This window comes from Salmo salar, chromosome ssa12 (assembly GCF_905237065.1).
Source record: "Salmo salar chromosome ssa12, Ssal_v3.1, whole genome shotgun sequence".
NCBI classification, from domain to species: Eukaryota; Metazoa; Chordata; class Actinopteri; order Salmoniformes; family Salmonidae; genus Salmo; species Salmo salar.
The window spans coordinates 28,399,152-28,425,991 of record NC_059453.1 but is presented as its reverse complement, the minus strand read 5'-3'; the positions used below and the strand labels follow the sequence as shown (position 1 = coordinate 28,425,991).

The window sequence follows — 26,840 nt, the reverse complement described above, 5'->3', positions numbered from 1 at the left end:
GTGTAATTCAACTCTCCCTCGCTCTCTCTCACTCTCTCTACCGCATCTACTGTCTCGACCTCTGAATACTCGGCTATGAAAAGCCAACTGACATTTACATCTGAGGTGCTGACCTGTTGCACCCTCTATAAACACTATTATTATTATATGACCCTGCTGGTCATCTATGAACATTTGAACATCTTGAAGAACAATCTGGCCTTAATGGCAATGTACTCTTGTAATCTCCACATTTTATGAGAAATATAATGTTGCCCTGTGCTTTTCCAAGCATGCTCTTCATATAGCCTAGGCATATAGTATAGTCTATGGATCATTTTGGTTCCAGGTAGAACTATTTTGGGTTCCTTGTAGAACCCTCTGTGTAAAGGGTTCCACATTGAACTCAAAAGGGTTCTGCCAGGTACCAAAAAGGGTTCTTCAAAGGGTTCTCCTATGGGGACAGCCAAATAACCCCTTTAGGTTCTAGATAGCAACTTTTTTCTATGAGTGTATGACAGTTAATCGATTCCAAATGACATGACCCTCCCCTGGACTAAATAAAATAATACTAAACCCTCCCTTTGACTGAAATTGAAAAAGCATGACCCTCCCCCATTTTCCTCCGGGTAACAATAGTGTAAATTTCGACCGCTTCCTTACAGTATGGTGGAAAGGTTAAGAGCACTGGTTATTCAGTATTCCGAACCAAAGTCTATTCTCCTTTCTGGAATCTGTATTTTTATTAAGGGTTGTATTCCCTTTCCAAGGCATATATTTAAGCGTAAAGGGAATTAAAGAATTGAGGCTTGACTGAGGAAAGATTAATGGCATTCATTTCCCCCTTTTATTTTTTCAAAGTAGCAGAGAATTGGAACCACATGTAGTATTTGGCATTTCTCTTGGCCCGATTCTACAGTATTATAGACGTTGATACACAGCAGGTGTGACAGTGGTACAATATCTACAGACTGAATGCAAAACGTCTGGAACTTTGTAGGACATTCCTGGAGTTCTGTCTGCCTGAAACCCTAGGAGCCTAATAACACAGTTGGAGGTTTGATTTTGATAAATTACCTGTATGGACTCTTGGATAAACAATTGTTAATTCATCAGCATGCCTCCTATCAAAACGGTTTTATGCAACGTGTTGTAAATATGACGCTTGTCAACACACCAGCCCAGCAATAATGACACAAAACAAGGCATGTTGTGAATCTGAAGTTATGGATATGATGTGGCCCTATGTGACTGACTGTCAGATTATGCTAATATGACGAAAAAAGCCAATGTGTACGAAAGGTCCCAGGCTGTGAAATCAATGACTTTTATTTCATACCAAAGAATAGGCCTTTCAGTTGTAGTTATCCTAAAAGGTTGTCACTTTGAATGACTGCTGAAAAGAGTAGTGTGAGAACATAGTGCTCAAGAAGACTAGCAACCATCCCTCCCATTATCAGCTGTACCGAGCCTGAAGAACGTTTACGAATACAGACCCTGGAACCAAGCATGTATACTGTATAGCAGTAATTCCCTAACTCCAGTCCTCCAGTACCCCCAACAGCACACATCGTTGTTGTAGCCCCGGATAAAAACACCTGATTCAACTCATCGAGGGCTTGATGATTACTTGACATGTTGAATCAGTTGTGCTTGTCTGGGACTACAGTTTTAGGTGATCCTCTTGCCCTGTCCTTGCCCCATCCCCACAAATCCACAGAGGCTGCCAGTCATACCTAGTGGTCCTAATCTATCTACACCTGCAGCTGACACACATTGCTGCTGGCTGCTGCTACTCCCGGCATCCTGTGTCTGTCTGTCTGTGATTTAGCTCCCAACACCTCTCTCCAAGTCCGACCCCCCCCTTCCCCTTCTAACCCCTTTCCTTCCCTCTCTCATTAGTGGACCGCATCGTGGGCTTGGACCAGGTGGCGGGCATGGCGGAGACGACGTTCGGAGCCACCTACAAGACCAAGAAGGGCATGTTCCGCACGGTGGGCCAGCTCTACAAGGAGTCCCTCACCAAGCTCATGGCCACCTTGAGGAACACCAACCCCAACTTCGTCCGCTGTATTATCCCCAACCACGAGAAGAAGGTGAGTAGTATATCCTGTCATACTTTACATGTCAGTCTAACTATACCAGGCCACCTGTTCTATACTATAGCCAACAGAAGGGGTGAGACTTGAATTGATCGCTTAATTTCAGGGTTTTCTCTGAGTATATATTGCTAGACCTTCTGTAGACACAAGGTTAATAGGTAACAGTCTTTGCTTGTACACCTGTACCAGATTTTTGCATTATTTATTTATAACACTTCACTTCATCTCTCTCCCATGTCAGGCTGGTAAGCTGGAGCCCCATCTGGTTCTGGACCAGCTGAGGTGTAATGGAGTTCTGGAGGGGATCCGTATCTGCAGACAGGGCTTCCCCAACCGCATTGTCTTCCAGGAGTTCAGACAGAGGTAACCACGGAAACAGGACACATAACTATTGTGCTTGTGTTCTTTGTCTTCGCTGTGAGCCGACTAGACTGCCCTCACTTTCAGTGATCTCTGGGTATATGCCAGTGTGTTAACTCCTAATACTTCTCTATTTATCCCAGGTACGAGATCCTGACCCCTAATGCCATCCCCAAGGGTTTCATGGACGGGAAACAGGCCTGCGAGAGGATGGTAAAGAGCTTCCAATGTTATCTATTAACTAACACAATAAGCAAAAGTGTTGAAACTCAGGAAAATATGAGTTGTGTCAATGTACCACCCTGTTTAAAATGATACAATTGACAAACAAAAAATATCTGATTTGCATGCTGACTTTCCTAATTTACTCGTATTCTCCTGTGTATTGTAACAGATCCGAGCGTTGGAACTGGACTCCAACCTGTTCCGTATCGGCCAGAGTAAGATCTTCTTCAGGACCGGAGTCCTGGCCCACCTGGAGGAGGAGAGAGACCTGAAGATCACTGACATCATTATCTACTTCCAGTCTGTCTGCCGCGGCTACCTGGCACGCAAGTGAGTCATTAGGATTAATAATTGATTCATAACTTAATTCATATTTATATAGCCAGACTTTCCAGACTTCAAATCACTTTACATAGTAAATACCATGACTCAGCAGTCCCACTGTCTGTCCCCTATCACTCAATCAAGTAAGTTTAAATGTCCACCTCATTACTGAGGCATGTTCATGCCCTTTGATTTCAATGCAACTCACAAAAATGGGGCGTAAGTACAGATAAGTTATGAAGTTGCTAAAACTGTATAGTCAAAATGATACTGTGTGTGTTATGGTTTGGGATACAGCTGTGGCCAAGTTAAGTAGTGAAAGTAAAGCTGTATGTGATATCAGTCTCTTAATTATGCATCTCCTCAGGGCGTTTGCTAAGAAGCAGCAGCAGCTGAGTGCTCTGAAGGTCCTCCAGAGGAACTGTGCAGCCTACCTCAAGCTGCGCCACTGGCAGTGGTGGAGACTCTTCACCAAGGTGAGTGGGGGTTTTACTGATGGAGAGTGCTGTGAGTCCACATCTACACCCACTGTTAACAGGATTCATATGACCATTTCTCTACACCTTATCCTATTCCTGTCTTCCATTCCTCCCTCCCCTGACCTTGATGGGACCCTCCTTCCTTTTTCCCTTCCAGGTGAAGCCTCTGCTCCAGGTGACCCGGCAGGAGGAGGAGATGCAGGCCAAAGACGAGGAGCTGGTCAAGGTGAAGGAGAGACAGAGCAAGGTGGAGGGAGAGCTGGTGGATATGGAGAGGAAACACCAACAGGTGAGTTACTACCTGTAGCCCGTACCTGATCCCAATACCATGGTTCCATACCTCAATCTAGCTATTCTTCTGAAATATGCACTGCTGGAGATAAAACAACATATGAACTTACTCCAGCCATTCTGAATGTTGTTGGATTCCATAGTTCATGCTGTGTAGTAGAGGTCCAGCCACTGGGTTTGAAGGTTGAGTAGTATACTCTTAGAAAAAAGGGTTCCAAAAGGGTTCTGCTGTTGTCCCCATAGGAGAACCATTTTTGGTTCCAAGTAGAACTATTTTGGGTTCCATGTAGAACCCTCTGGAAAGGGTTCTACATGGAATTCAAAAGGGTTCTACCTGGAACCAAAAGGGGTTCTTCAAAGGGTTCTCCTATGGGGACAACCAAAGAACCCTTTTTGGTCCTAGATAGCACCTTTTTTACAGGCTTGAGGAGATTTGACCTTTCAACATTCTAATCGAATAACATCTAGAAAAGAAGCGTAGGTAAACGTTGCTGTCTATCCTCTGTGTCCCCCACAGCTCCTAGAGGAGAAGAACATCCTCGCAGAGCAGCTGCAGGCGGAGACGGAGCTGTTTGCCGAGGCGGAGGAGATGAGGGCCCGCCTGGCCGCTAAGAAGCAGGAGCTGGAGGAGATCCTCCATGACCTGGAGTCCAGAGTGGAGGAGGAGGAGGAGAGGAACCAGAGCATGCAGAACGAGAAGAAGAAGATGCAGTCCCACATCCAGGTCAGAGAGCGAGACCCATATATGCACATATGGATGGAGCATGGACACCTGCGCACACACACACCATCAGTTAATGAGTTAATGTTGGCTTAGATGGAATTAATTCTAACTAAAACTATGGATAACTTCAGCATTGCAATACATATCCTTGTGCTGAAGATACTGAGTGTCTCTGTTGGTTGAACGTATGTATGTCCATTGTCTATCCATAGGATCTAGAGGAGCAGTTAGATGAGGAGGAGGCAGCCAGGCAGAAGCTGCAGCTGGAGAAGGTGACGGCCGAGGCCAAGATCAAGAAGATGGAGGAGGACATTCTACTGCTGGAGGACCAGAACTCCAAATTCCTCAAGGTCAGAGAAGATTGCACACTTAAGCCTCATTTACACCTTCCGCTTCCACACCATCCGCTAGGTCCTCTCGAACAAAACCAGAAGACGTAATATCGAATGTTCCCTGCCAACACTGAACCCAGTGCGGATGGTAGCGGGCATTTGATTGAAGCAGAAGGCATAAATCAGGTATTAGACCTGTATAGAACCCTGAAGGGTACAGGAAATAGTTGAGATTTTTAAGATGATCTTAATCTGATACAAATGATTTATTACAAGATGCCATGAAGGAGAAGCTAAAGAACCACATGCGGCTCTGGAGCCACGTGTTGCAGACCCCTGTTGTTAAACCTCTCTACAGTTTTCTACATCTCTCCTCTCCTCTCTCCACCCACCAGGAGAAGAAGTTGCTGGACGACCGTGTGGCCGAGATGACCTCCCAGCTGACGGAGGAGGAGGAGAAGGCCAAGAACCTGGGCAAGGTCAAGAACAAGCAGGAGGTGATGATGGTCGACCTGGAAGGTAAAGGCTTCACTGTGGCTCTTCCTCAATTGGTCTCCTCGATTCCTTGCTCTCTTTCTTCCTTGCTCTCTTTCTCCACCTTCATTGGAGGAGAATGTCCAAGGTCTTTCCCATCAGGCATTCTTCTCCAAAGCGTTTTGATGATGCAAGGAATTGAGGAAAGTTGTAGAACTTACTGTAACTCCCTCTACATGGCAGACGTTCAACTGCATATAATAACATTAAGATGAGACTACAGACTAGATAAGATTAAGACTTCTCTGCTAATGTGATTCTGCGTATGCATAGGCATTCCATTTCAGTTCGGACACCACAATGACTTAATGGCTTACCAAGCTGAAGAATCTGGTTAATTCTGCTTAAGTGGAATGTTCGAGTGGATACTTTTGAGTGCTGGGCCAACATCTATTTTCATCGTTTGGTTGACCCCGCTGCCCTTCCACCTTGTGTGTGCGTGTGTGTGCGTGTGTGTGCGTGTGTGTGCGTGTGTGTGCGTGTGTGTGCGTGTGTGTGTGTGTGTGTGTGTGTGTGTGTGTGTGTGTGTGTGTGTCAACAGAGTGCCTGAAGAAGGAGGAGAAGACTCGCCAGGAGCTGGAGAAGGCCAAGAGGAAGCTAGATGCTGAGACCACGGACCTCCAGGACCAGATAGCTGAGCTGCAGGCCCAGATAGAGGAGCTCAAGATCCAGCTGGCCAAGAAGGAGGAGGAGCTACAGGCCGCTCTGTCCAGGTGAGATACTCGCCTCCAGCCCCAAAATGGATTCTCAATAACATTCATGGGTTGTGTTTAGTTTGCACCATACAAGAGAAAATGTTTTGAAATGGTGAAATCGAATGAAATGGAGGATGCACTATGTGAACGCTACCTGGATCAATAAGGGGAATAGATGATGACTATATAAGCTTTGCCCACCGCGCAGGCCTGTACCGCGCATGTTGCCTGTTCCTATGGCAACCGGCCCAACTTGCCCGGCCACTACTGTGGTCCAGTAAACCATACCGGCTAGATGTGCACCCACACATACTCCCACTTCCATCGCCTGTCCCCATAGCAACAGTCCACTCTACAGGGCCCAAGCAGTTGAGACCCTGCGGGCACACACACGCATTAAAAAATACCAGAGTTTACTATAGAATACTACAGTACTTTCTATAGAATTCTGTAGTATACTGTAGAATACTATACTACACACTGTAGAATCCCTCGATCGTGTGTAGAACTTAGTATAGAATGGTGTAGTATACTGTAGAATACTATACTACACACTGTAGTATACTCAATCATGTATAGTACTTACTATAGAATGTTGTAGTATAGTAAATACTACAGTATGCTACAGACCACAAAAACACTACAGTAATGACTATAGTATATACACAGATTTGCAGGTGTTATAGCAGGTGCAGCGAAATGCTTATGTTACTAGTTCCAACAGTGCAGTAGATTGTAAATACTACAGTTCACTACAGTAAAGTCCGCAAAAACACTACAGTGAATACAATATTATTTAACCACAGTATACTATAGTATTTTTTCATGTGAGCACATACCCTCATGTTGGCTTTGAACTAAATATGTAAAAGCAGCCACACAGTCCAGCTGCTTAGTTGTTCAGTGGCATCGGTTGACTCTAAACTTAACTAATGCCTTCCTTAGTGCAGTGCGTGCTGGTATGCTGGCTATCACCCTCACTAGAGACATAATATACACGCACACTCCGAGGCAGATTGATAGAGATTGATGATATGCCCCATCCAAGTCTCTCACTGCATTTCCCAACGGAAAGGAAAAGGAATCTCAGCTTGGGCATGGCAGCCACGACGGATCGTCTCACACCTCAGAGGGAGTTGGTCACGGAATCTGTTTGTACTTCACAGACGTTTATTTTTAATAGCTTCTGAACAGGACTGCTGGATTCAAGGAAAACATTACCAGCTATGGCTTGAAAAAGACCTGTCTCTTGGAAGAAGGAGAAAATGTCAACTTGCATCCAAGTATTACCTCAATTTAGCTTGATTGTTCATTTAACATTCTTTGTAATCCGAAGCCAATTCAGACCTAATTTAGTGGAAAATATTAATGAGCAACACATTTGGTGTCACGTTCAATTAAGTCCCTTTTGATTAGGGAAACTGAGACCACATACTAATGAGCTCCTCCTCTGGCTGCAACAGAGGTCATTGGCATGAAGGTGAAGTCCAATCATTTAGATGTGGCGAATTCAGGTGTAGACTAGCAAATTCAGGTGTAGACTGTAGGCCAATGGAAAACAGTTTCCCCTAAATAACCTTCTGAAATTATCACTTGGTCATAGGCTAGTTGATTAAACCGTTACTTAGGCTACAGTATTCCAGTTGGAATTTTATGACTGTTTATAATTGTAGGGCTATTTAATCACCATAGTCTGGACAGTTGCTATTTGACTAAAATGTCTCATTAGTAGCTATATTGTTATCCATGGCTTCATCAGTGTAATACCTAATTGGACATGGAGTCATTATTTGGTCCTGGCAAAGGGACAGGCCTCTAAAGAAGCTCTAACGCAGGAATGTCTAAGGAATGCAGGCAGGGCTCAGGAGTCAAATCAAAGTTTATTGGTTGCGTACACAGATTATCAGGTGTTATAGCAGGTGCAGTGAAGTGCTTATGTTACTAGCTCCAACAGTGTAGTAGAATGTCTCTCAAACACAATACACATATACAAATAATGAAAAATCAAATCAAGAAATGACAGAACGAGTCCAATTAACAATCCAGGGGTAGATATATTAGAGTGAGTATGTGTCAGAATCCATAATAATAATAATAATAATAGTAGTTTAATCTAACCTGACTGCCAGCAACAACACATATTCAATCTCATTATGGCCCCGCCCGCAGTGGCATTTCTACTGACCGAGAAAGGCACAGACAGACACGGTCAAACTCACTGCTCAGACACACACACACAAACACACACACGGCAGGCTGACGAACACACGCTGGTCCTCATGAGCTCACCCACTGTAAGGTCGATCACACTGCCACCATGTGTTCACTGGGATTTTGTCACCACGCTGCAGTCTCACTTGCTAGGGCCTGTATGATTTTCAAATGATCAGCCATTTTGGGGGATTTAGAGAATGTGCAGTGATTTCATGTAGCAGTTTTGTGTACCATGGTTTTACCCAAAATGATCCTAACATTTGGACATCTCTTGTACTATAAAAGCACTGCTCAGATGAGCGCCCCACAACATGATTTCTCACCTCTTCATTGATATGGAATGTATGCTGGCATTAGCTAGCTAATCTAATGATTTCTATGTTGTTGTTTGGAATTGATTGGTTTGTTTTTTGTGTGTGTGTGTGTGTGTGTGTGTGTGTGTGTGTGTGTGTGTGTGTGTGTGTGTGTGTGTGTGTGTGTGTGTGTGTGTGTGTGTGTGTGCACACCAGGGGTGATGAAGAGGTGGCCCAGAAGAACAATGCTCTGAAAGCTGTGCGGGAGCTGCAGGCCCAGCTGTCAGAGCTGCAGGAGGACCTGGAGTCAGAGAAGGTGTCCAGGAACAAGGCAGAGAAAGTCAAGAGGGACCTCAGTGAGGAGCTGGAGGCTCTGAAGACTGAGCTGGAGGACACTCTGGATACCACCGCTGCCCAGCAGGAGCTCAGGTACTGGGACACTGCTTGTCAAGCCTCGGATGTACTGCTCTCTGCTGCAGTGATACGCTTATATGTTTATTCGGTGCTTTTAGAAATGGATAAAGAACCGGTGTAGGGTCGCACTGAAAAAGTGGCACTGTCATAGTTTGTTAAAGTACCTGTGTGTGTATCTGCATGAGGGCTATGGAGAGACACAGCACCTCAGGGAGATGTCTTTTATGGGTCTACCTTCCTTCCTAACCCCTCTCTCCTCTCCTTTCTCTCCTCTCAGGACCAAGCGAGAGCAGGAGGTGGCTGAGCTGAAGAAGGCCATCGACGAGGAGACCAAGAACCACGAGTCTCAGGTCCAGGAGATGAGACAGAGACACTCCACCGCCCTGGAGGAGCTGTCTGAGAATTTGGAGCAGGCCAAGAGGGTGGGTCTATAATCAGAGACAATACACCTGTCAATCATCTAGTAACATATCTCATTACATGTTTAGCAGGCTAGAGGCTAGGTCCACCATCAGACATGACACCTGCCTACCATAACGTCGTTATACAGTAGTAACAGCACACATGTTTAGCAGGTCAAGAGGGTGGATCTTCTCCAACGATGTACAGTGAGGGGAAAAAGTATTTGATCCCCTGCTGATTTTGCCCACTGACAAAGAAATGATCAGTCTATAATTTTAATGGTAGGTTTATTTAAACAGTAAGAGACAGAATAACAACAAAAAAATCCAGAAAACCGCATGTCAAAAATGTTATAAATTGATTTGCATTTTAATGAGGGAAATAAGTATTTGACCCCTCTGCAAAACATGACTTAGTACTTGGTGACAAAACCCTTGTTGGCAATCAGAGGTCAGACGTTTCTTGTAGTTGGCCACCAGGTTTGCACACATCTCAGGAGGGATTTTGTCCCACTCCTCTTTGCAGATCTTCTCCAAGTCATTAAGGTTTCGAGGCTGACGTTTGGCAACTCGAACCTTCAGCTCCCTCCACAGATTTTCTATGGGATTAAGGTCTGGAGACTGGCTAGGCCACTTAATGTGCTTCTTCTTGAGCCACTCCTTTGTTGCCTTGGCCGTGTGTTTTGGGTCATTGTCATGCTGGAATACCCATCCACGACCCATTTTCAATGCCCTGGCTGAGGGAAGGAGGTTCTCACCCAAGATTAAGTTGTCCTGTCCCCTTAGCAGAAAAACACCCCCAAAGCATAATGTTTTCACCTCCATGTTTGATGGTGGGGATGGTGTTCTTGGGGTCATAGGCAGCATTCCTCCTCCTCCAAACACGGCAAGTTGAGTTGATGCCAAAGAGCTCCATTTTGGTCTCATCTGCCCACAACACTTTCACCCAGTTATACAGGTAACAAACTGATATTAGGAGCACTCCCTTTAAGAGTGTGCTCCTAATCTCAGCTCATTACCTGTATAAAAGACACCTGGGAGCCAGAAATCTTTCTGATTGAGAGGGGGTCAAATACTTATTTCTCTCATTAAAATGGAAATCAATTTCTAACATTTTTGACATGCGTTTTTCTGGATTTTTTTGTTTTTATTCTGTCTCTCACTGTTCAAATAAACCTACCATTAAAATTATAGACTGATCATTTCTTTGTCAGTGGGCAAACGTACAAAATCAGCAGGGGATCAAATAGTTTTTTCCCTCACTGTATATAAACCCTGGATTGCTGATGCTATTTATTGGCCATTGAGAGGCTTTGAAGCCACCGGTCGGCCATATTGACACTCCCCAGTAGGAGAAGTCCTCCATAGGAATGAATGGAATTCTACAGTATTTAAATGAAATGTTTCAATGACAATATGTCATGTATTTAATTTTGTGTTGTCATGGGAACAGTAACTTTAGTAATCTCTAAAAAGTATACAGTGTTTTTCTATTTTATTTTAATAAAAAAATGTATGTTTAGCTCACAATATAATGTAAAAGTATGCATTAAGGTGTTTCTAATAGAATACACGTGGCAAAAACGAATGTCGACATAAATGCATTTCTATAGCTTCCAAACTATTTTTTTACACTCCCAAAATGGAGGCACGGTGGCTTCAACACAGCACCCCCTATCAGTCATCTAATGTATATATAAATCATTGGTCGCCACCTGAGAAAATAGACCTGTCAACATAACTTCATCTCATACAGTTGTAACACTACGCTTTCACTTCTTTGCTAAGCTGGCCAAGAGCACGGGCCTACCCAACATACCTTATGTAAAATTCTCTCATCTCCCCAATGTATACCACAACCCCTCTCCTCTTTCCGCTGCAGTTCAAGTCCAACCTGGAGAAGATCAAGTGTACCCTGGAGAGTGACAACAAGGAGCTGGTGAGCGAGGTGAAGGGGCTTCAGCAGGCCAAGACAGAGTCAGAACACAAGAGGAAGAAGATGGATGCTCAGCTGCAGGAGTTCATGGCCCGAGCCACCGAAGGAGAGAGGGCTAAAGTAGAACTGGCTGACCGCACACACAAACTACAGGTTAGAGGCCAAGTCATCGGACCACGCTGTCTGTCTGTCGTCATCACTATGTGTTGAAGTCAATTGGTTTCTCAAAATGGGAGTGAATATGTTTTCATGTGAATATGAAGAGATATTTATAGACCTTTGTCTGTAGACGGAGCTGGACACTGTCTCCGCCCTGCTGGAGGATGCTGAGAAGAAGGGAATCAAGCTGGCCAAGGATTCCGCCGGCCTGGAGAGTGCGTTACAGGACACACAGGTGAGCAGAGACTCCTTATACGTCACCAAGCCATTACATGCTCTAATAGTTGAAATCCAAGTTGGAGGTATTGTAATATGCTATGGAAGCAAATGTCCTTTGATGACGCTTCATTATTGGAGACACTTGTAGCTAATGCCAGTCTGCTGTAAAAACAACTTCATATCACTGTCTCCATCCAACGAGTCTCATTGTAAGTGATGTTTAACTACTGTTGGGTCTTTGCGTCTTTTGTGTGTGTGTGTGTGTGTGTGTGTGTGCGTGTGTGCGTGCGTGCGTCTGTGTAGGAGCTGCTCCAGGAGGAGACTCGTCAGAAGCTGAACCTGAGCTCTCGTATCCGTCAGCTGGAGGAGGACAAGAGCACCCTGCAGGAGCAGCAGGAGGAGGACGAGGAGGCCCGCAGGAACCTGGAGAAACAACTGGCCACGCTGCAGGCTCAGGTATGGACCTCACTGGTATTCTTAATGTTTCACTGCCAATAGGACAGGGTTTCCAGCTGTGAATACCCACCATTGATATTTACTACAGGTTGTGGTAGCTAGATTCCTTACTCACAAAATAGGTATTGGGTATAAGTTGAATACAGTGTTGGGGAGAAGTAAACTACATGTAGTTCTACTAGTAATTTAACTACATTTTGCAGTAGCTTGGTGGTAGTTGAACTAAATTCAAATCTAGGTAGTGTTGTGAGTAGTTAGGAAATAAATGTTTTTATTTTTCAGCATCAGAAATGCCTAATTCTCTCATGGAACGTCGTTTTTGTTTAATAGGCTAAATAACACATTCTGTTAACATATGACCCCAAAGTGATCTATTCTTGCAATTTGTAGTCTACGACATTTCAGATTTACATATAATTTTTCATGAAGTAGTTTTGGATGTAGTTGTCATGGAAATTACCACCAGGGACACCTGAAGTCAATTTTAAATGAATCATTCTTTATTAACAGCAAGCTGGATAGGTCACAGTCAAACTAAAGTACCGGTCTGAAGTGAGCTCTGTCGGGGCAGTCCCGTTAGATCTCTTATATACAGCTTACACAGACAAGTTATATTTGCATGATTTAGCTTATTCATTATTCATAATGAATTCATCATTAACGTTTAGTTCATGCATGTGACAGACCAATACCTCATGAGGCTTCTTCTCTCCAAGCTGAGACCTTGAAACTGAGATATTCCTTTCCGTTCTCAAAATAATGTTCTGGGCGTACTGCCAAATTGCAGATACTGATAGTGAGGGTTCCTCCCGGGCACGATCAGTCACTTGCATGAACCCAGTTGAATTGGTTATTAGAAAAGCACAAACATAAAATGTTCCTTCACACATTGAACTACTTTTTTAAAGTCACTTTAGTTAAGAAAACTTATATTTTTCTTAAGGGTAGCTTTAGTGTAGTTTAACTTATTTCACTGTGAAGTAATTGGTATCTTGGTCAAATATATTTTCATAGTATATTTTCATAGTTTTTCAAAAAATACCACTGTCATTTTCTGTATATCAAAGTCTCACCCACAAAGCTGTGGACATTATTTCCTCATGTAAGAACCAGGGGGAAAAAATGAAAAATGAAAACCATTGTCTTCTCTACCTAGCTGTTTGAGTCTAGGAAGAAGCTGGATGAAGACGTGGGGACCCTGGAGTCTCTGGAGGAGGTGAAGAGGAAGCTGCAGAAGGACATGGAGCTGACCAGCCAGCGGCTGGAGGAGAAAGCCTCCGCCTTCGACAAGATGGAGAAGACCAAGACCCGCCTGCAGCAGGAGCTGGACGACCTCATGGTGGACCTGGACCACCAGAGGACCATTGTCTCCAACCTGGAGAAGAAGCAGAAGAAGTTCGACCAGGTATCGTATCATCTCCATTTGTCTCTATCCTTTCCTCTATCTCGCTTCCTTTTCTCCTTCCTCTCACCTTTGCTTATCTCCTTCTCCCCTCTCTGTAAAATAAAAGTAGACCTGCCATTATTGAAGAAATGGCTGAGTTTTTGGGATTTCTTGATTCCAGTGAGTGCCTTCGTTAACATAACTTACCAGTAAGACATTACTTGCCATCCTTCTTCATCACTATCTTCTCCCTCTATGTTAGCTCCTGGCTGAAGAGAAGACCATCTCTGCCCGCTATGCTGAGGAGCGTGACAAGGCCGAGGCTGAGGCCAGGGAGAAGGAGACCAAGGCTCTGTCTATCGCCCGGGCTCTGGACGAGGCCCTGGAGGCCAAGGAGGAGTTTGAGAGGCTAAACAAGCAGCTGAGGACTGAGATGGAGGACCTGATGAGCTCCAAGGACGACGTGGGCAAGAGCGTACGTAGTTTAAACTCCCCGTACAGAAGCTGAAGGTTCTCAAATACCTTATACAACCCAGTCCTAAGCCTTGACTTGGCTAGGCTCATCCAATGAGGATTGATAGAATGAAAATGTACAGGTTTTGGTATGTTTCTTCAAATATGACCACCAATCCACCCACCACAGAATGAGTGAGAATGCCTGTTTTACAGGAGCTGGTGGTGGTTCCTAAACATTGTTGGAGACCTTACACACATGAAGCCTTCTGTAAATTACTTCATTTTGAAAGAACGCTGTCCACCCACCTTAGAATGTTGCTTTGAGTGAAGATTTGTTTGACTAATCCTATGGGATGGCTTCCTTATGACAGTTTTTGACCCAGAAAAGAGATGTTGCTGCTAACAGTCTCTTTACGTCCCCCTGTGTGTAGGTCCATGAGCTGGAGAAGTCGAAGCGCACCCTGGAGCAGCAGGTGGAGGAGATGAGGACCCAGCTGGAGGAGCTGGAGGACGAGCTGCAGGCCACGGAGGACGGCAAGCTGCGTCTGGAGGTCAACATGCAGGCCATGAAGGCCCAGTTCGACAGGGACCTGCAGGCCAGAGACGAACAGAACGAGGAGAAGAAGAGGACGCTGGTCAAACAGGTACAGAGACGAGCAGAGAGAACCCTTTTTGGGGAGTAACATGCAGACCTCTAATCGAAACTCAGGTGATTTAGCGAGGCCAACAGTTGGGAGAAAAAAAATCACTGTATTATTATATGGTCAAAAACTTTAACTTATGGACTCATTGTGTACTTTCCATCCATCTTCACCCTAACCGTTATTGCATCCGAGCAAGCTAGAACCCAAACTTCACTAGGTTTCATCACTTACTTGGTGTTTTCAACCCTCTCTGTAATATCTTGTTGTCTGACCCCTTCCCCAGGTTCGTGAGATGGAGGCAGAGCTGGAGGATGAGAGGAAGCAGAGAGCCCTGGCCGTGGCAGCTAAGAAGAAGCTGGAGATGGACCTCAAGGACCTGGAGGGGCAAATAGAAGCATCCAACAAGGCCAGAGATGAAGCCATCAAACAGCTCAGAAAACTACAGGTGAGACTTCATACAGGATTTGTGTTTGCTTGTTCATTCTCAAGTTGTGTTGATCTATTATGTAGATTATAAATATTGAATCTTCCAACCAGGAATTCTGGGAATATTGGGAAAGTTAGCAGAATTTTGCAACCATACAATGTCAATATTTTTTGCCTGATTAATTAGGAACTCCTAGTTGTCTGATCTCTGATAATCAGCAATATTATTTTTTACACCTGTATCCTTTTATCAATAAAATGGACTGGTAGCCTCTGCAGGTATGGTATCTGTGCCTGTCTGTCCACTGTGTAGTCAGCTTTAATGTAGCCTAGATTAGAATATGTCCAGGACTACCAACGTTTGTATTTAGATGACATCCCTGATGCTGTAAACTCTAGTTGTCCAAGTTGGTCTGGTCTCATTTGTAGCTTCCCCGCTGGCCTTACACTATTATATTCAGTATAGCTACAGGGTTGGGGTCAGTTCTATTTCAATTCGGGAAGAAAAACTGAATTTGTAACATTTTCTCGTAGGCTGCATTTACACAGGCAGCCCAATTATGGGAAACAGATTGATCTGATTGGTTAAAAGACCAATTAGTGGCAAACAATATCAGAATTGGGCTGCCTGTGTAAATGCTGCCATAGAGGAGTATTGAAGAAAATCTAATTTGAAATGGAGTTGACCCCTAACCCTGTACAGTTGCCCCAGAACGTTGGTCTCACTCTTTGCCTTGCTGCTGCCCCCTGCAGGCCCAGATGAAGGACTACCAGAGGGAGCTGGAGGAGGCCAGAGCATCCCGTGATGAGATCTTTGCACAGTCTAAAGAGAACGAGAAGAAACTAAAGGGCCTGGAAGCTGAGATCCTACAGCTGCAGGAGGACCTGGCGGCTTCAGAGAGGGCACGTAGACACGCTGAGCAGGAGAGAGACGAGCTGGCCGACGAGATCTCAAATAGCGCCTCTGGAAAGTGAGTAGCTACATTTTCCTGATTAGTGATAAAATTCAAGCATGATATTTTCCAGATTTAAGGTGCAATATGCAGAAATCCCTGGTTGCTAAAATTGTAATAGTTCACCTAATTTTAAGTTCTGTGACAAAACAAGCAATGTATCGTGTGTAGAGAATCATTGTACCATCTAAACCGCTATGAAATATATTTTCAATAACCCAAAATCTTGTATTTCCAGATGTTTGAAGCTGGTGTACAAAACTGAAAGTAAAAAAACGCAAAACGAAACTTAAGAACGGCAAGCATATAAATAGTGCGCGTAGAACAGATCTACCGCTTCTTAGACTTGCTTTCAATGAGAATGACAGATCTATAACTCAGATTTCTATCTGAATTTGTTCAGGTCACCCAAAAAGTTACATACTGCAGCTTTAAGTGGACCAGCAGCCTTCCCCCCCTGATTTCTATACTGTGTTCTGTACCAACCACATCACCGAATCATTCACTTGTTTGTGTCAGGTCGGCCCTGCTAGATGAGAAGAGGAGGCTGGAGGCCCGCATCTCGCAGCTGGAGGAGGAACTAGAGGAGGAACAGAGCAACATGGAGCTGCTCAACGACCGCTTCCGCAAGACCACAATGCAGGTACAGTACAACTCTCACATTGTCAAACACGTAAACACAGCTCATGAAGGTACAGAACATGTAAAACACTCTTTAAGTCTCTTTTTGGTCCCGTGTGGCTCAGTTGGTAGAGCATGGTGTTTGCAACGCCAGGGTTGTGGGTTCGATTCCCACGGGGGACCAGTAGGGAGAAAATAAATGTATGAAATGTATGCATTCACTACTGTAAGTCGCTCTGGATAAGAGCGTCTGCTAAATGACTAAAATGTAAATGTTTAAACCGGCATTGTCTCTTGTCGTTTTGAGGAGGAGATCGGACAAGAGGAAAGTACTTTTGAGATTCACTCATACCTAGAGACGATTCCTGGACCATAGAATGTAGTCTCTTTATGGCCTGGAGAGTAGTCTATAATGAACTGCACTAACAAGTAGCACACCAGACTACTTCCTGGTACCCACAACTAACGGCTTTATATAGAGATGGACAAAGGGTGACCCTCTCTCCCTTTATCCCCATTTCTCTCCCAAGGTGGACATCCTGAACACGGAGCTGGCTGGGGAGCGCAGCGCGGCCCAGAAGAGTGAGAACGCCCGTCAAGGAATGGAGAGGCAGAACAAGGAGCTGAAGGCCAAGCTGGGAGAGCTGGAGGGGGCAGTCAAGTCCAAGTTCAAGGCTGCCATCACCGCCCTGGAGGCCAAGATACTGCAGCTGGAGGAGCAACTGGAGCAGGAGGCCAAGTAATAAGCCTTCTATATACTGTACTAAATAGACGTCATAATGGGGGTCAGAGTTTAAAGATGGGAGGTTACTTAGAATTAAATGAGGGCTTGAATAGGTGGACTCCAGCTCATACACCCAATGTAATGATTTACTCATACTCAATAGGCCGCTAGAGGTAGGAGTTTCCCCTATTGTGATGACACCAGGCAGGCAAAAACTCCATCCCACCAAAACGAGCTGAAACTTTCAGGCTGTCTTTATACTAAAAGGACATTATCATAATTTTCACAATTTCACAGTGTTATTCCAACCTCCGGGTGTGGAAATATATATACACAGCACAGGAAAAGATGACAAACTACTCAAAATCTGGATCTTTTAAAGGCCCAGTGCAGTCAAAAATGTGATTTTCCTGTGCTGTGTATATATATTTCCACACCCGGAGGTTGGAATAACACTGTGAAATTGTGAAAATTATGATAATGTCCTTTTAGTATAAAGACAGCCTGAAAGTTTCAGCCCGTTTTGGTGGGATGGAGTTTTTGCCTGCCTGGTGTCATCACAAGATGGTAAATTAGTTAATAGACCAATAAGAAAGAGTTCCAAACTTTTCTGCCAATAACAGCAATTTTTTTGTTTTCCCCTCCCCACTCCCTGACAGTCCTAGCAAAATTCTTGGTTGAGAAATTGCTCTTTGCTAAGAATCTATTTTTGTTTCTTTTTGACCATTTTAATTGAAAACAATCACAGTAAGGTACTTCATTGCTACCCAGAAATGATTTGATATTGAGATATATATGACTATATGCATTGGACCTTTAACATTAGGGGGCTGAAAACTTACACTACCGTTCAAAGGTTTGGGGTCACTTAGAAATGTCCTTGTTTTCCATGAAAACATACATGAAATGAGTTGCAAAATGAATAGGAAATATAGTCAAGACGATGACAAGGTTATAAATAATGATTTTTAATTGAAACAATAATTGCTTTCGTCAAAGAATCCTCCATTTGCAGCAATTATAGCCTTGCAGACCTTTGGCATTCTAGTTGTCAATTTGTTGAGGTAATCTGAAGAGATTTCACTCCATGCTTCCTGAAGCACCTCCCACAAGTTGGATTGGCTTGATGGGCACTTCTTACGTACCATACGGTCAAGCTGCTCCCACAACAGCTCAATATGGTTGAGATCCGGTGACTGCTCTGCCACTCCATTATTGACAGAATACCAGGTGACTGCTTCTTCCCTAAATAGTTATTGCATAGTTTGGCGCTGTGCTTTGGGTCATTGTCCTGTTGTAGGAGGAAATTGGCTCCAATTAAGCGCCGTCCACAGGGTATGACATGGCGTTGCAAAATGGAGTGATAGCCTTCCTTCTTCAAGATCTGTTTTACTCTGTACAAATCTCCCACTTTACCACCAACAAAGCACCCCCAGATCATCACATTGCCTCCACCATGCTTGACAGATGGCGTCAAGCACTTGTTCAGCATCTTTTCATTTTTTTCTGTGGCTCACGAATGTTCTTCTTTGTGATCCGAACACCTCAAACTTAGATTAGTCTGTCCATAACACTTTTTTCCAACCTTCCTCTGCCCATTGTCTGTGTTATTTTGCCCGTCTTAATCTTTTATTTTTATTGGCCAGTCTGAGATATGGCTTTTTCTTTGCTACTCTGCCTAGAAGGCCAGCATCCCGGAGTCGCCTCTTCACTGTTGACGTTGAGACTGGTGTTTTGCGGGGTACTATTTAATGAAGCTGCCAGTTGAGGACTTGTGAGGCGTCTGTTTCTCAAACTAGACACTCTAATGTACTTGTCCTCTTGCTCAGTTGTGCACCGGGGCCTCCCATTCCTCTTTCTTTTCTGGTTAGAGCCAGTTTGCGCTGTTCTGTGAAGGGAGTAGTACACAATGTTGTACGAGATCTTCAGTTTCTTGGCAATTTCTTGCATGAAATAGTCTTCGTTTCTCAGAACAAGAATAGACTGAAAGTTCTTTGTTTCTGGCCATTTTGAGCCTGTAATCGAATCCACAAATGCTGATGCTCCAGATACTCAACAAGTCTAAAGAGGGTCAGTTTTATTGCTTCTTTAATCAGAACAACAGTTTTCAGTTGTGCTAACATAATTGCAAAAGGGTTTTCTAATGATCAATTAGCCTTTTAAAATGATAAACTTGGATTAGCTAACACAACGTGCCATTGGAACACAGGAGTGATGGTTGCTGATAATGGGCCTCTGCACGGCTATGTAGATATTCCATTAAAAATCAGCCGTTTCCATCTACAATAGTCATTTACAACCTTAACAATGTCTACACTGTATTTCTGATCAATTTGATGTTATTTTAATGGACAAAAAAATGTGCTTTTCTTTCAAAAACAAATGACATTATGTGAGACACAACTTTTGAACGGTAGTGTATGAGGTTGACTAAAGTCTTTTACTGCATCCTGATGCAAATGTATGTCCCCATCAGATATGAGTCAGTCAGGGTGACACTATGTACACACTTTCCCGTTATCACTCTTTTTCCTCCCAGGGAGAGGGCAGCAGCCAATAAGATCGTCCGACGCACAGAGAAGAAGCTGAAAGAGGTGGTGATTCAGGTGGAGGACGAGCGTCGCCATGCCGACCAGTACAAGGAGCAGGTGAGTGGTCGTCTCGGGTCCATAGTGAGCTTGAAACAGTCTGTTCTGACATTTAGAAAGGGTGAGTAAAAGGCCATGGATGCCATGTTAGCTACTAATTCACTATAATCAGAGTGTCTCTGTATCATTTGTGCTGAAGTTCTCTCTCTCTCTCCTATTCCCACCCACTCTCTTCTGTAGCTTCTCTCTCTCTCTCCTATTCCCACCCACGCTCTTCTGTAGCTTTGGTTCTCTCTCTCTCTCTCCTATTCCCACCCACGCTCTTCTGTAGCTTTGGTTCTCTCTCTCTCTCTCCTATTCCCACCCACGCTCTTCTGTAGCTTTGGTTCTCTCTCTGAATTCTTCTGTCCCAAACCTTTGTCTCCAAACCTTCGTCTCCATCTTTGTTTTTCCAATTTCTATCCCACCTTTTGTCCATCTCCCCCCTATTCTCCAAATCTCTCTTTCTATTTCTCTCTCTCTCTCACTCCCCCTCTCTCTCTCTTGCACTTGCAGTGTTTTAATCTTGAATTGGCCCATGAATTTGCAATGTAAATACGTTGAATTGTGCCAATAAAATTCAAATCCTCCCCCTGTCAGATGGAGAAGGCCAACTCTCGTATGAAGCAGCTGAAGCGTCAGCTGGAGGAGGCTGAGGAGGAGGCGACCAGGGCCAACGCCTCACGGAGGAAACTACAGAGGGAGCTGGACGACGCCACCGAGGCCAGCGAGGGCCTGACCCGCGAGGTCAACACACTCAAGAACCGCCTCAGGTACAGCCTCTCATAACACTCTGTATATACACTAGTTATTTATGCCTATTGGTGTTCCCTCTGCCAGTTTCTTTAAAACAAAGAAGAATACATTCATTGTTATCACTGCCCATACATGTTCATCAACACACCTATAGATGCAACAGGACACACACTTTCATAGATCTGGGTGTGATAAATGTCCATGTATGTACAGTTGAAGTCGGAAGTTTACATACACTTAGGTTGGAGTCATTAAAACTTGTTTTTCAACCACTCCACAAATTTCTTGTTAACAAACTATAGTTTTGGCAAGTCGGTTAGGACATCTACTTTGTGGATGACACAAGTAATTTTTCCAACAATTGTTTACAGACAGATTATTTCACTTATAATTCACTGTATCACAATTCCCGTGGGTCAGAAGTTTACATACACTAAGTTGACTGTGCCTTTAAACAGCGTGGAAAATTCCAGAAAATGTCATGGCTTTAGAAGCTTCTGATAGGCTAATTGACATCATTTGAGTCAATTGGAGGTGTACCTGTGGATGTATTTCAAGGCCTACCTTCAAACTCAGTGCCTCTTTGCTTGACATCATGGGAAAATCAAAAGAAATCAGCCAAGACCTCAGAAAAACAATGTGTAGACCTCCATAAGTCTGGTTCATCCTTGGGAGCGATTTCCAAATGCCTCAAGGTACCACGTTCATCTGTACAAACAATAGTACGCAAGTATAAACACCATGGGACCACGCAGCCATCATACCGCTCAGGAAGGAGACGTGTTCTGTCTCCTGGAGATTAACATACTTTGGTGCGAAAAGTGTAAATCAATCCCAGAACAGCAGCAAAGGACCTTGTGAAGATGCTGGAGGAAACAGTTACAAAAGTATCTATTTCCACAGTAAAACAAGTCCTATATTGACATAACCTGACAGGCCGCTCAGTTGGAAGAAGCCACTGCTCCAAAACCGCCATAAAAAAGCCAGACTACGGTTGCAGCTGCACATGGGGACAAAGATTTTTGGAGAAATTTCCTCTGGTCTGATGAAACAAAAATATAACTATTTGGCCATAATGACCATCGTTATGTTTGGAGGAAAAAGGGGGAGGCTTGCAAGCGGAAGAACACCATTCCAACCATGAAGCATGGAGGTGGCAGCATCATGTTGTGGGGGTGCTTTGCTGCAGGAGGGACTGGTGCGCTTCACAAAATTGATGGCATCATGAGGGAGGAAAATGATGTGGATATATTGAAGCAACATCTCAAGACATCAGTCAGGAAGTTAAAGCTTGGTTGCAAATGGGTCTTCACAATGGACAATGACCCCAAGCATACTTCCAAAGTTGTGGCAAAATGGCTTAAGGACAACATAGTCAAGGTATTGGAATGGCCATCACAAAGCCCTGACCTCAATCCCATAGAAAATCTGTGGGCAGAACTGAAAAAGCGTGTGCGAGCAAGGAGGCCTATAAACCTGACTCAGTTACACCATCTCTGTCAGGAGGAATGGGCCAAAATTCACCCAACTTATTGTGGGAAGCTTGTGGAAGGCTAACCAAAACGTTTGACCCAAGTTAAACAATGTAAAGGCAATGATACCAAATACTAATTCAGTGTATGTAAACTTCTGACCCACTGGGAATGTGATGAAAGAAATAAAAGCTGTAATAAATCTCTATTAAATAAATAATTACTATTATTCTGACATTTCACATTCTTAAAATAAAGTGGTGATCCTAACTGACTGAAGACAGGGAATTTTTACTACGATTAAATGTCAGGAATTGTGAAAAACTGAGTTTAAATGTATTTGGCAAAGGTGTATGTAAACTTCCGACTTCAAATGTATTTGCCTGTCGTCCTCAGGCGTGGAGGCCCCATCAGCTTCTCGTCTAGCCGTTCAGGCCGCAGCCGGCAGCTCCAGATCGACGGAACCTCCGTGGACAATTCTGATGACGACGCCGACAGCCGCGCCAGCGACCACAACGACACGCAAGCCTCCAACCAGACCGAATAGATGCTCCCTGCTAATCCTACCAACCCTATCGATTAGCCAGCCTGGCAGCATGGTGACTACAACACCTCAGCCTCTCCATCTGTCCCTGTCCACGAGTCAACAGCAGGGAGAACCAGGGTCCTGTTCATTAGGCACCAAAACAGAAGGAAACAGTCCGAAACAGGGAGGGACTACCTGGATTTGTCCAATAAGTACCACTTGTTTTCATTTTCCGTTGAAAGACTTTTTCAAACGTTTTTCTACTGTGTGTTCTAATGAATACGACCCAGACCACCCCACCCCCCAGAAATTCTCCCTTCCAGGGGATGACAAAACAATTACTCCCACTTGAGCGGCTTACTCTGCCTTACTCTAACAATATTCCTACTCTACTCTGGCTAGCTGCTCGGCCCGGCGAGTGTCCCAGCGATCTTAATATAGTCCTCCCTAGGCGTGGAATTATGTGCTCTGCTTAAATGAGTATGTAAACTTATGTACAAGTGCTTTTTACTCATGAACTATGCGTGTCTGCACATGTGAGTATGTAAGGTATGTGTATGCCCCTACACGCCAAACTGCAAGGAAAGGAGCGAAACTAGGAAACGTTCACTTTTGTCATCCTCCTCCCACATGAAACAAAACATTGTCTTGTAATACAAGTGTGTCACCAAATGTAAAGCCATCATCTCTTCCCTAGCTTAAAGCAGACCTAACAAAACTCTGTCCTCTCTGATGATAGTCCTATTCAACAGTAGGTCAGAGGTCAATGGACTGCCTCCGCTTCCCTCATTGCATGAGTCTCTTCCTGATGTACAGACTATTGTTCCGCTTCCAAACACTACAATGAAACAAGATGGTGGATTCACACAGTCTGACCTGTTCTGGGAGAAACACATGGAATGGAAAGGACGTTTTAACGTTGAAAAGCTTTTCTCCACTTGCTACAGCATCTCGTCACAACTCTTTAAAAACAATTGGTAACTGACTTCTTATAGGAATCGCATAGGTCATGGTTGACGTTTTTGTTGTTGTTGTATTTTGACCAATTGGAACACTATTTTTCCTGTTGTTCAGGAAGAAGGGTTGAAGGCAGTGAAGTGTGGTATGCTTAGATAGATGGTCGCTGGCGTACGTATTACAGAGAATCGCTGGAAATTGCACGCAACTGCACAATGAGTGTTCATATGCCCCTGTAACTGGAGCCAGGAAACCCCAAGCTTCTGTCTGAGTGGTCACATGATGTACAATACAGCCCCTTAATCCAATACTAATGTTGAGAGCTTCGATTGAACGTGTAGTTTGACTAGCTAAAGCCTACCGCTCAGAGCAAGGGGGGCCCGCCATCTCACTGTGTTTGTGCCATGGTTTGGTTGTAAAGTAGGACCCCTAACTCTCTTTTATAATACGCTGACACACCAACTACCAAGCACTTAGTATTCCTAGATATAACAGCCTTCTACTGGGGATAGCATCTCAAACCTCTAAAACTATTAAGCCACTCTTAACATACCAGAATGTCCATATCCATCAGCACTCTCTGTTCTTCCTTTGGCATCTCTGTTCAGTATTAAAAGAGGGTAATGTATGGAAACTGCCACTTTCATTTGACTTTTACTCCAATGTTAGCTCAGCTGTAATGACATGTTTCTTTAAAGTGCCTTAGACACTAGATAAGAGCATTAGTGGGTAATGTACGGTGAGCACCTGTATTAAAAAGAAAGACGTGTAGGTGTGCTGTATGTGTTACATAAAAACCTAACGAGGCAAACCTGGTGAACGGAAAACAAACACTACTTTTTCTTCTTCTAACCCTTTGTCTTGTGTATTTTTGCTGTGCGTCATATCATACCCAGTGCGCACCTCCTCTCCCGTTCATATACCTGTAGCAATGTCTCTATAGGTGGCGTGTGTGTGGGTCAGAAATCAGTGTTACTATTAACTATGTGAGATGTGGAGCCTTCTGCTCCCCCTTCAAGAGCAGAATGTGATTTCGTTTGGTTAAAAGCTTTAACATCCATGATGTAGTTTTACTTGTATTATTACTATTATTATTATTATTCTCAGACTGGCTGTTGACGACCAGGCTTTCATTACAACTTCAAATACCCCCCCCTCCCCATTTTATTTCTTGTATGCCTCCTGTATTTCTAGACTACAGTGGTTTTTTTGTAAAAGAAAATAAAGCATATTCATTGTAGAAATAACGTGATTCCACTTTGTCCTGAGCGGAGGACCCACTAGAGACTTTCAATTCAGTCATGCATGTTTCTCTCCTCAAATCGGAGAGCACTGAGGGTTGCTCTGCCTGGAGGGCATGGACAGATATGATGGGTTGTTTAGGGAAGTGGTCTAAATTCAGTAAGGAGTTGGGAATAGTTAGAAAACAAAAGCTACTCTGTGATTTGAACCAGGGACCTGCTGCAGATGACAATCCAAATGTTATACTCTCCACCAGCTGGGGGGCATGCAACATCATTGGCGTAGCCAGAAACTTGTCAGGTGGGCCTGCATAAATTTGGGCAGCTAACTTTCTGCAATTTTGCCATTGGGCAGAGGAAAATGTGCAGTTTTATAACTCATCTCATGCTATTCTACACAGTTTGCCTTGAGGCTGAGAGAAAATGTAGCATTTTTAAGGGTAATTACATGTAAAATATACAGTGGGGAGAACAAGTATTTGATACACTGCTGATTTTGCAGGTTTTCCTACTTACAAAGCATGTAGAGGTCTGTAATTTTTTATCATAGGTACACTTCAACTGTGAGAGACGGAATCTAAAAAAAAATCCAGAAAATCACATTGTATGATTTATAAGTAATTAATTTGCATTTTATTGCATGACATAAGTATTTGATCACCTACCAACCAGTAAGAATTTCGGCTCTCACAGACCTGTTAGTTTTTCTTTAAGAAGCCCTCCTGTTCTCCACTCATTACCTGTATTAACTGCACCTGTTTGAACTCGTTACCTGTATAAAAGACACCTGTCCACACACTCAATCAAACAGATGCCAACCTCTCCACAATGGCCAAGACCAGAGAGCTGTGTAAGGACATCAGGGATAAAATTGTAGACCTGCACAAGGCTGGGATGGGCTACAGGACAATAGGCAAGCAGCTTGGTGAGAAGGCAACAACTGTTGGCGCAATTATTAGAAAATGGAAGAAGTTCAAGATGACAGTCAATCACCCTCAGTCTGGGGCTCCATGCAAGATCTCACCTCATGGGGCATCAATGATCATGAGGAAGGGGAGGGATCAGCCCAGAACTACATGGCAGGACCTGGTCAATGACCTGAAGAGAGCTGGGGCCACAGTCTCAAAGAAAACCATTAGTAACACACTACGCCGCCGTGGATTAAAATCCTGCAGCACACGCAAGGTCCCCCTGCTCAAGCCAGCGCATGTCCAGGCCCGTCTGAAGTTCGCCAATGACCATCTGGATGATCCAGAGGAGGAATGGGAGAAGGTCATGTGGTCTGATGAGACAAAAATAGAGCTTTTTGGTCTAAACTCCACTCGCCGTGTTTGGAGGAAGAAGAAGGATGAGTACAACCCCAAGAACACCATCCCAACCGTGAAGCATGGAGGTGGAAACATCATTCTTTGGGGATGCTTTTCTGCAAAGGGGACAGGACGACTGCACCGTATTGAGGGGAGGATGGATGGGGCCATGTAGCGCGAGATCCTGTCCAACAACCTCCTTCCCTCAGTAAGAGCATTGAAGATGGGTCGTGGCTGGGTCTTCCAGCATGACAACGACCCAAAACACACAGCCAGGGCAACTAAGGAGTGGCCTTGTAAGAAGCATCTCAAGGTCCTGGAGTGGCCTAGCCAGTCTCCAGACCTTAACACAATAGAAAATCTTTGGAGGGAGCTGAAAGTCCGTATTGCCCAGCGACAGCCCCGAAACCTGAAGGATCTGGAGAAGGGATCTGGAGAAGGTCTGTATGGAGGAGTGGGCCAACATCCCTGCTGCAGTGTGTGCAAACCTGGTCAAGAACTACAGGAAACGTATGAACTCTGTAATTGCAAACAAAGGTTTCTGTACCAAGTTCTGCTTTTCTGATGTATCAAATACTTATGTCATGCAATAAAATGCAAATTAATTAC

General features: G+C 44.1%; 1 protein-coding gene across 12 annotated transcripts in view; it reads left to right on the top strand.

Moving 5' to 3' along the window:
* The window catches only part of LOC106564681 (myosin-10), a 99,409-nt gene extending 74,479 nt beyond the window's left edge, over positions 1–24,930 (top strand). For all 12 annotated transcript variants that reach the window (XM_014130918.2, XM_014130916.2, XM_014130913.2 and 9 more), the window contains 25 exons: positions 1,882–2,075; positions 2,323–2,444; positions 2,585–2,654; positions 2,836–2,996; positions 3,358–3,466; positions 3,627–3,758; positions 4,278–4,484; positions 4,697–4,834; positions 5,212–5,335; positions 5,892–6,063; positions 8,769–8,981; positions 9,244–9,388; positions 11,250–11,456; positions 11,593–11,697; positions 11,985–12,137; positions 13,294–13,542; positions 13,784–13,996; positions 14,409–14,621; positions 14,905–15,066; positions 15,801–16,018; positions 16,520–16,643; positions 17,152–17,360; positions 19,885–19,993; positions 20,573–20,745; positions 22,597–24,930. In XM_014130918.2, the coding sequence (XP_013986393.1) occupies positions 1,882–2,075; positions 2,323–2,444; positions 2,585–2,654; positions 2,836–2,996; positions 3,358–3,466; positions 3,627–3,758; positions 4,278–4,484; positions 4,697–4,834; positions 5,212–5,335; positions 5,892–6,063; positions 8,769–8,981; positions 9,244–9,388; positions 11,250–11,456; positions 11,593–11,697; positions 11,985–12,137; positions 13,294–13,542; positions 13,784–13,996; positions 14,409–14,621; positions 14,905–15,066; positions 15,801–16,018; positions 16,520–16,643; positions 17,152–17,360; positions 19,885–19,993; positions 20,573–20,745; positions 22,597–22,747 (4,073 nt within the window). In that variant the 3' untranslated portion in view covers positions 22,748–24,930. The remainder of the gene's footprint in view (positions 1–1,881; positions 2,076–2,322; positions 2,445–2,584; positions 2,655–2,835; positions 2,997–3,357; positions 3,467–3,626; positions 3,759–4,277; positions 4,485–4,696; positions 4,835–5,211; positions 5,336–5,891; positions 6,064–8,768; positions 8,982–9,243; positions 9,389–11,249; positions 11,457–11,592; positions 11,698–11,984; positions 12,138–13,293; positions 13,543–13,783; positions 13,997–14,408; positions 14,622–14,904; positions 15,067–15,800; positions 16,019–16,519; positions 16,644–17,151; positions 17,361–19,884; positions 19,994–20,572; positions 20,746–22,596) is intronic.
* Positions 24,931–26,840: the final 1,910 nt, after the last annotated feature.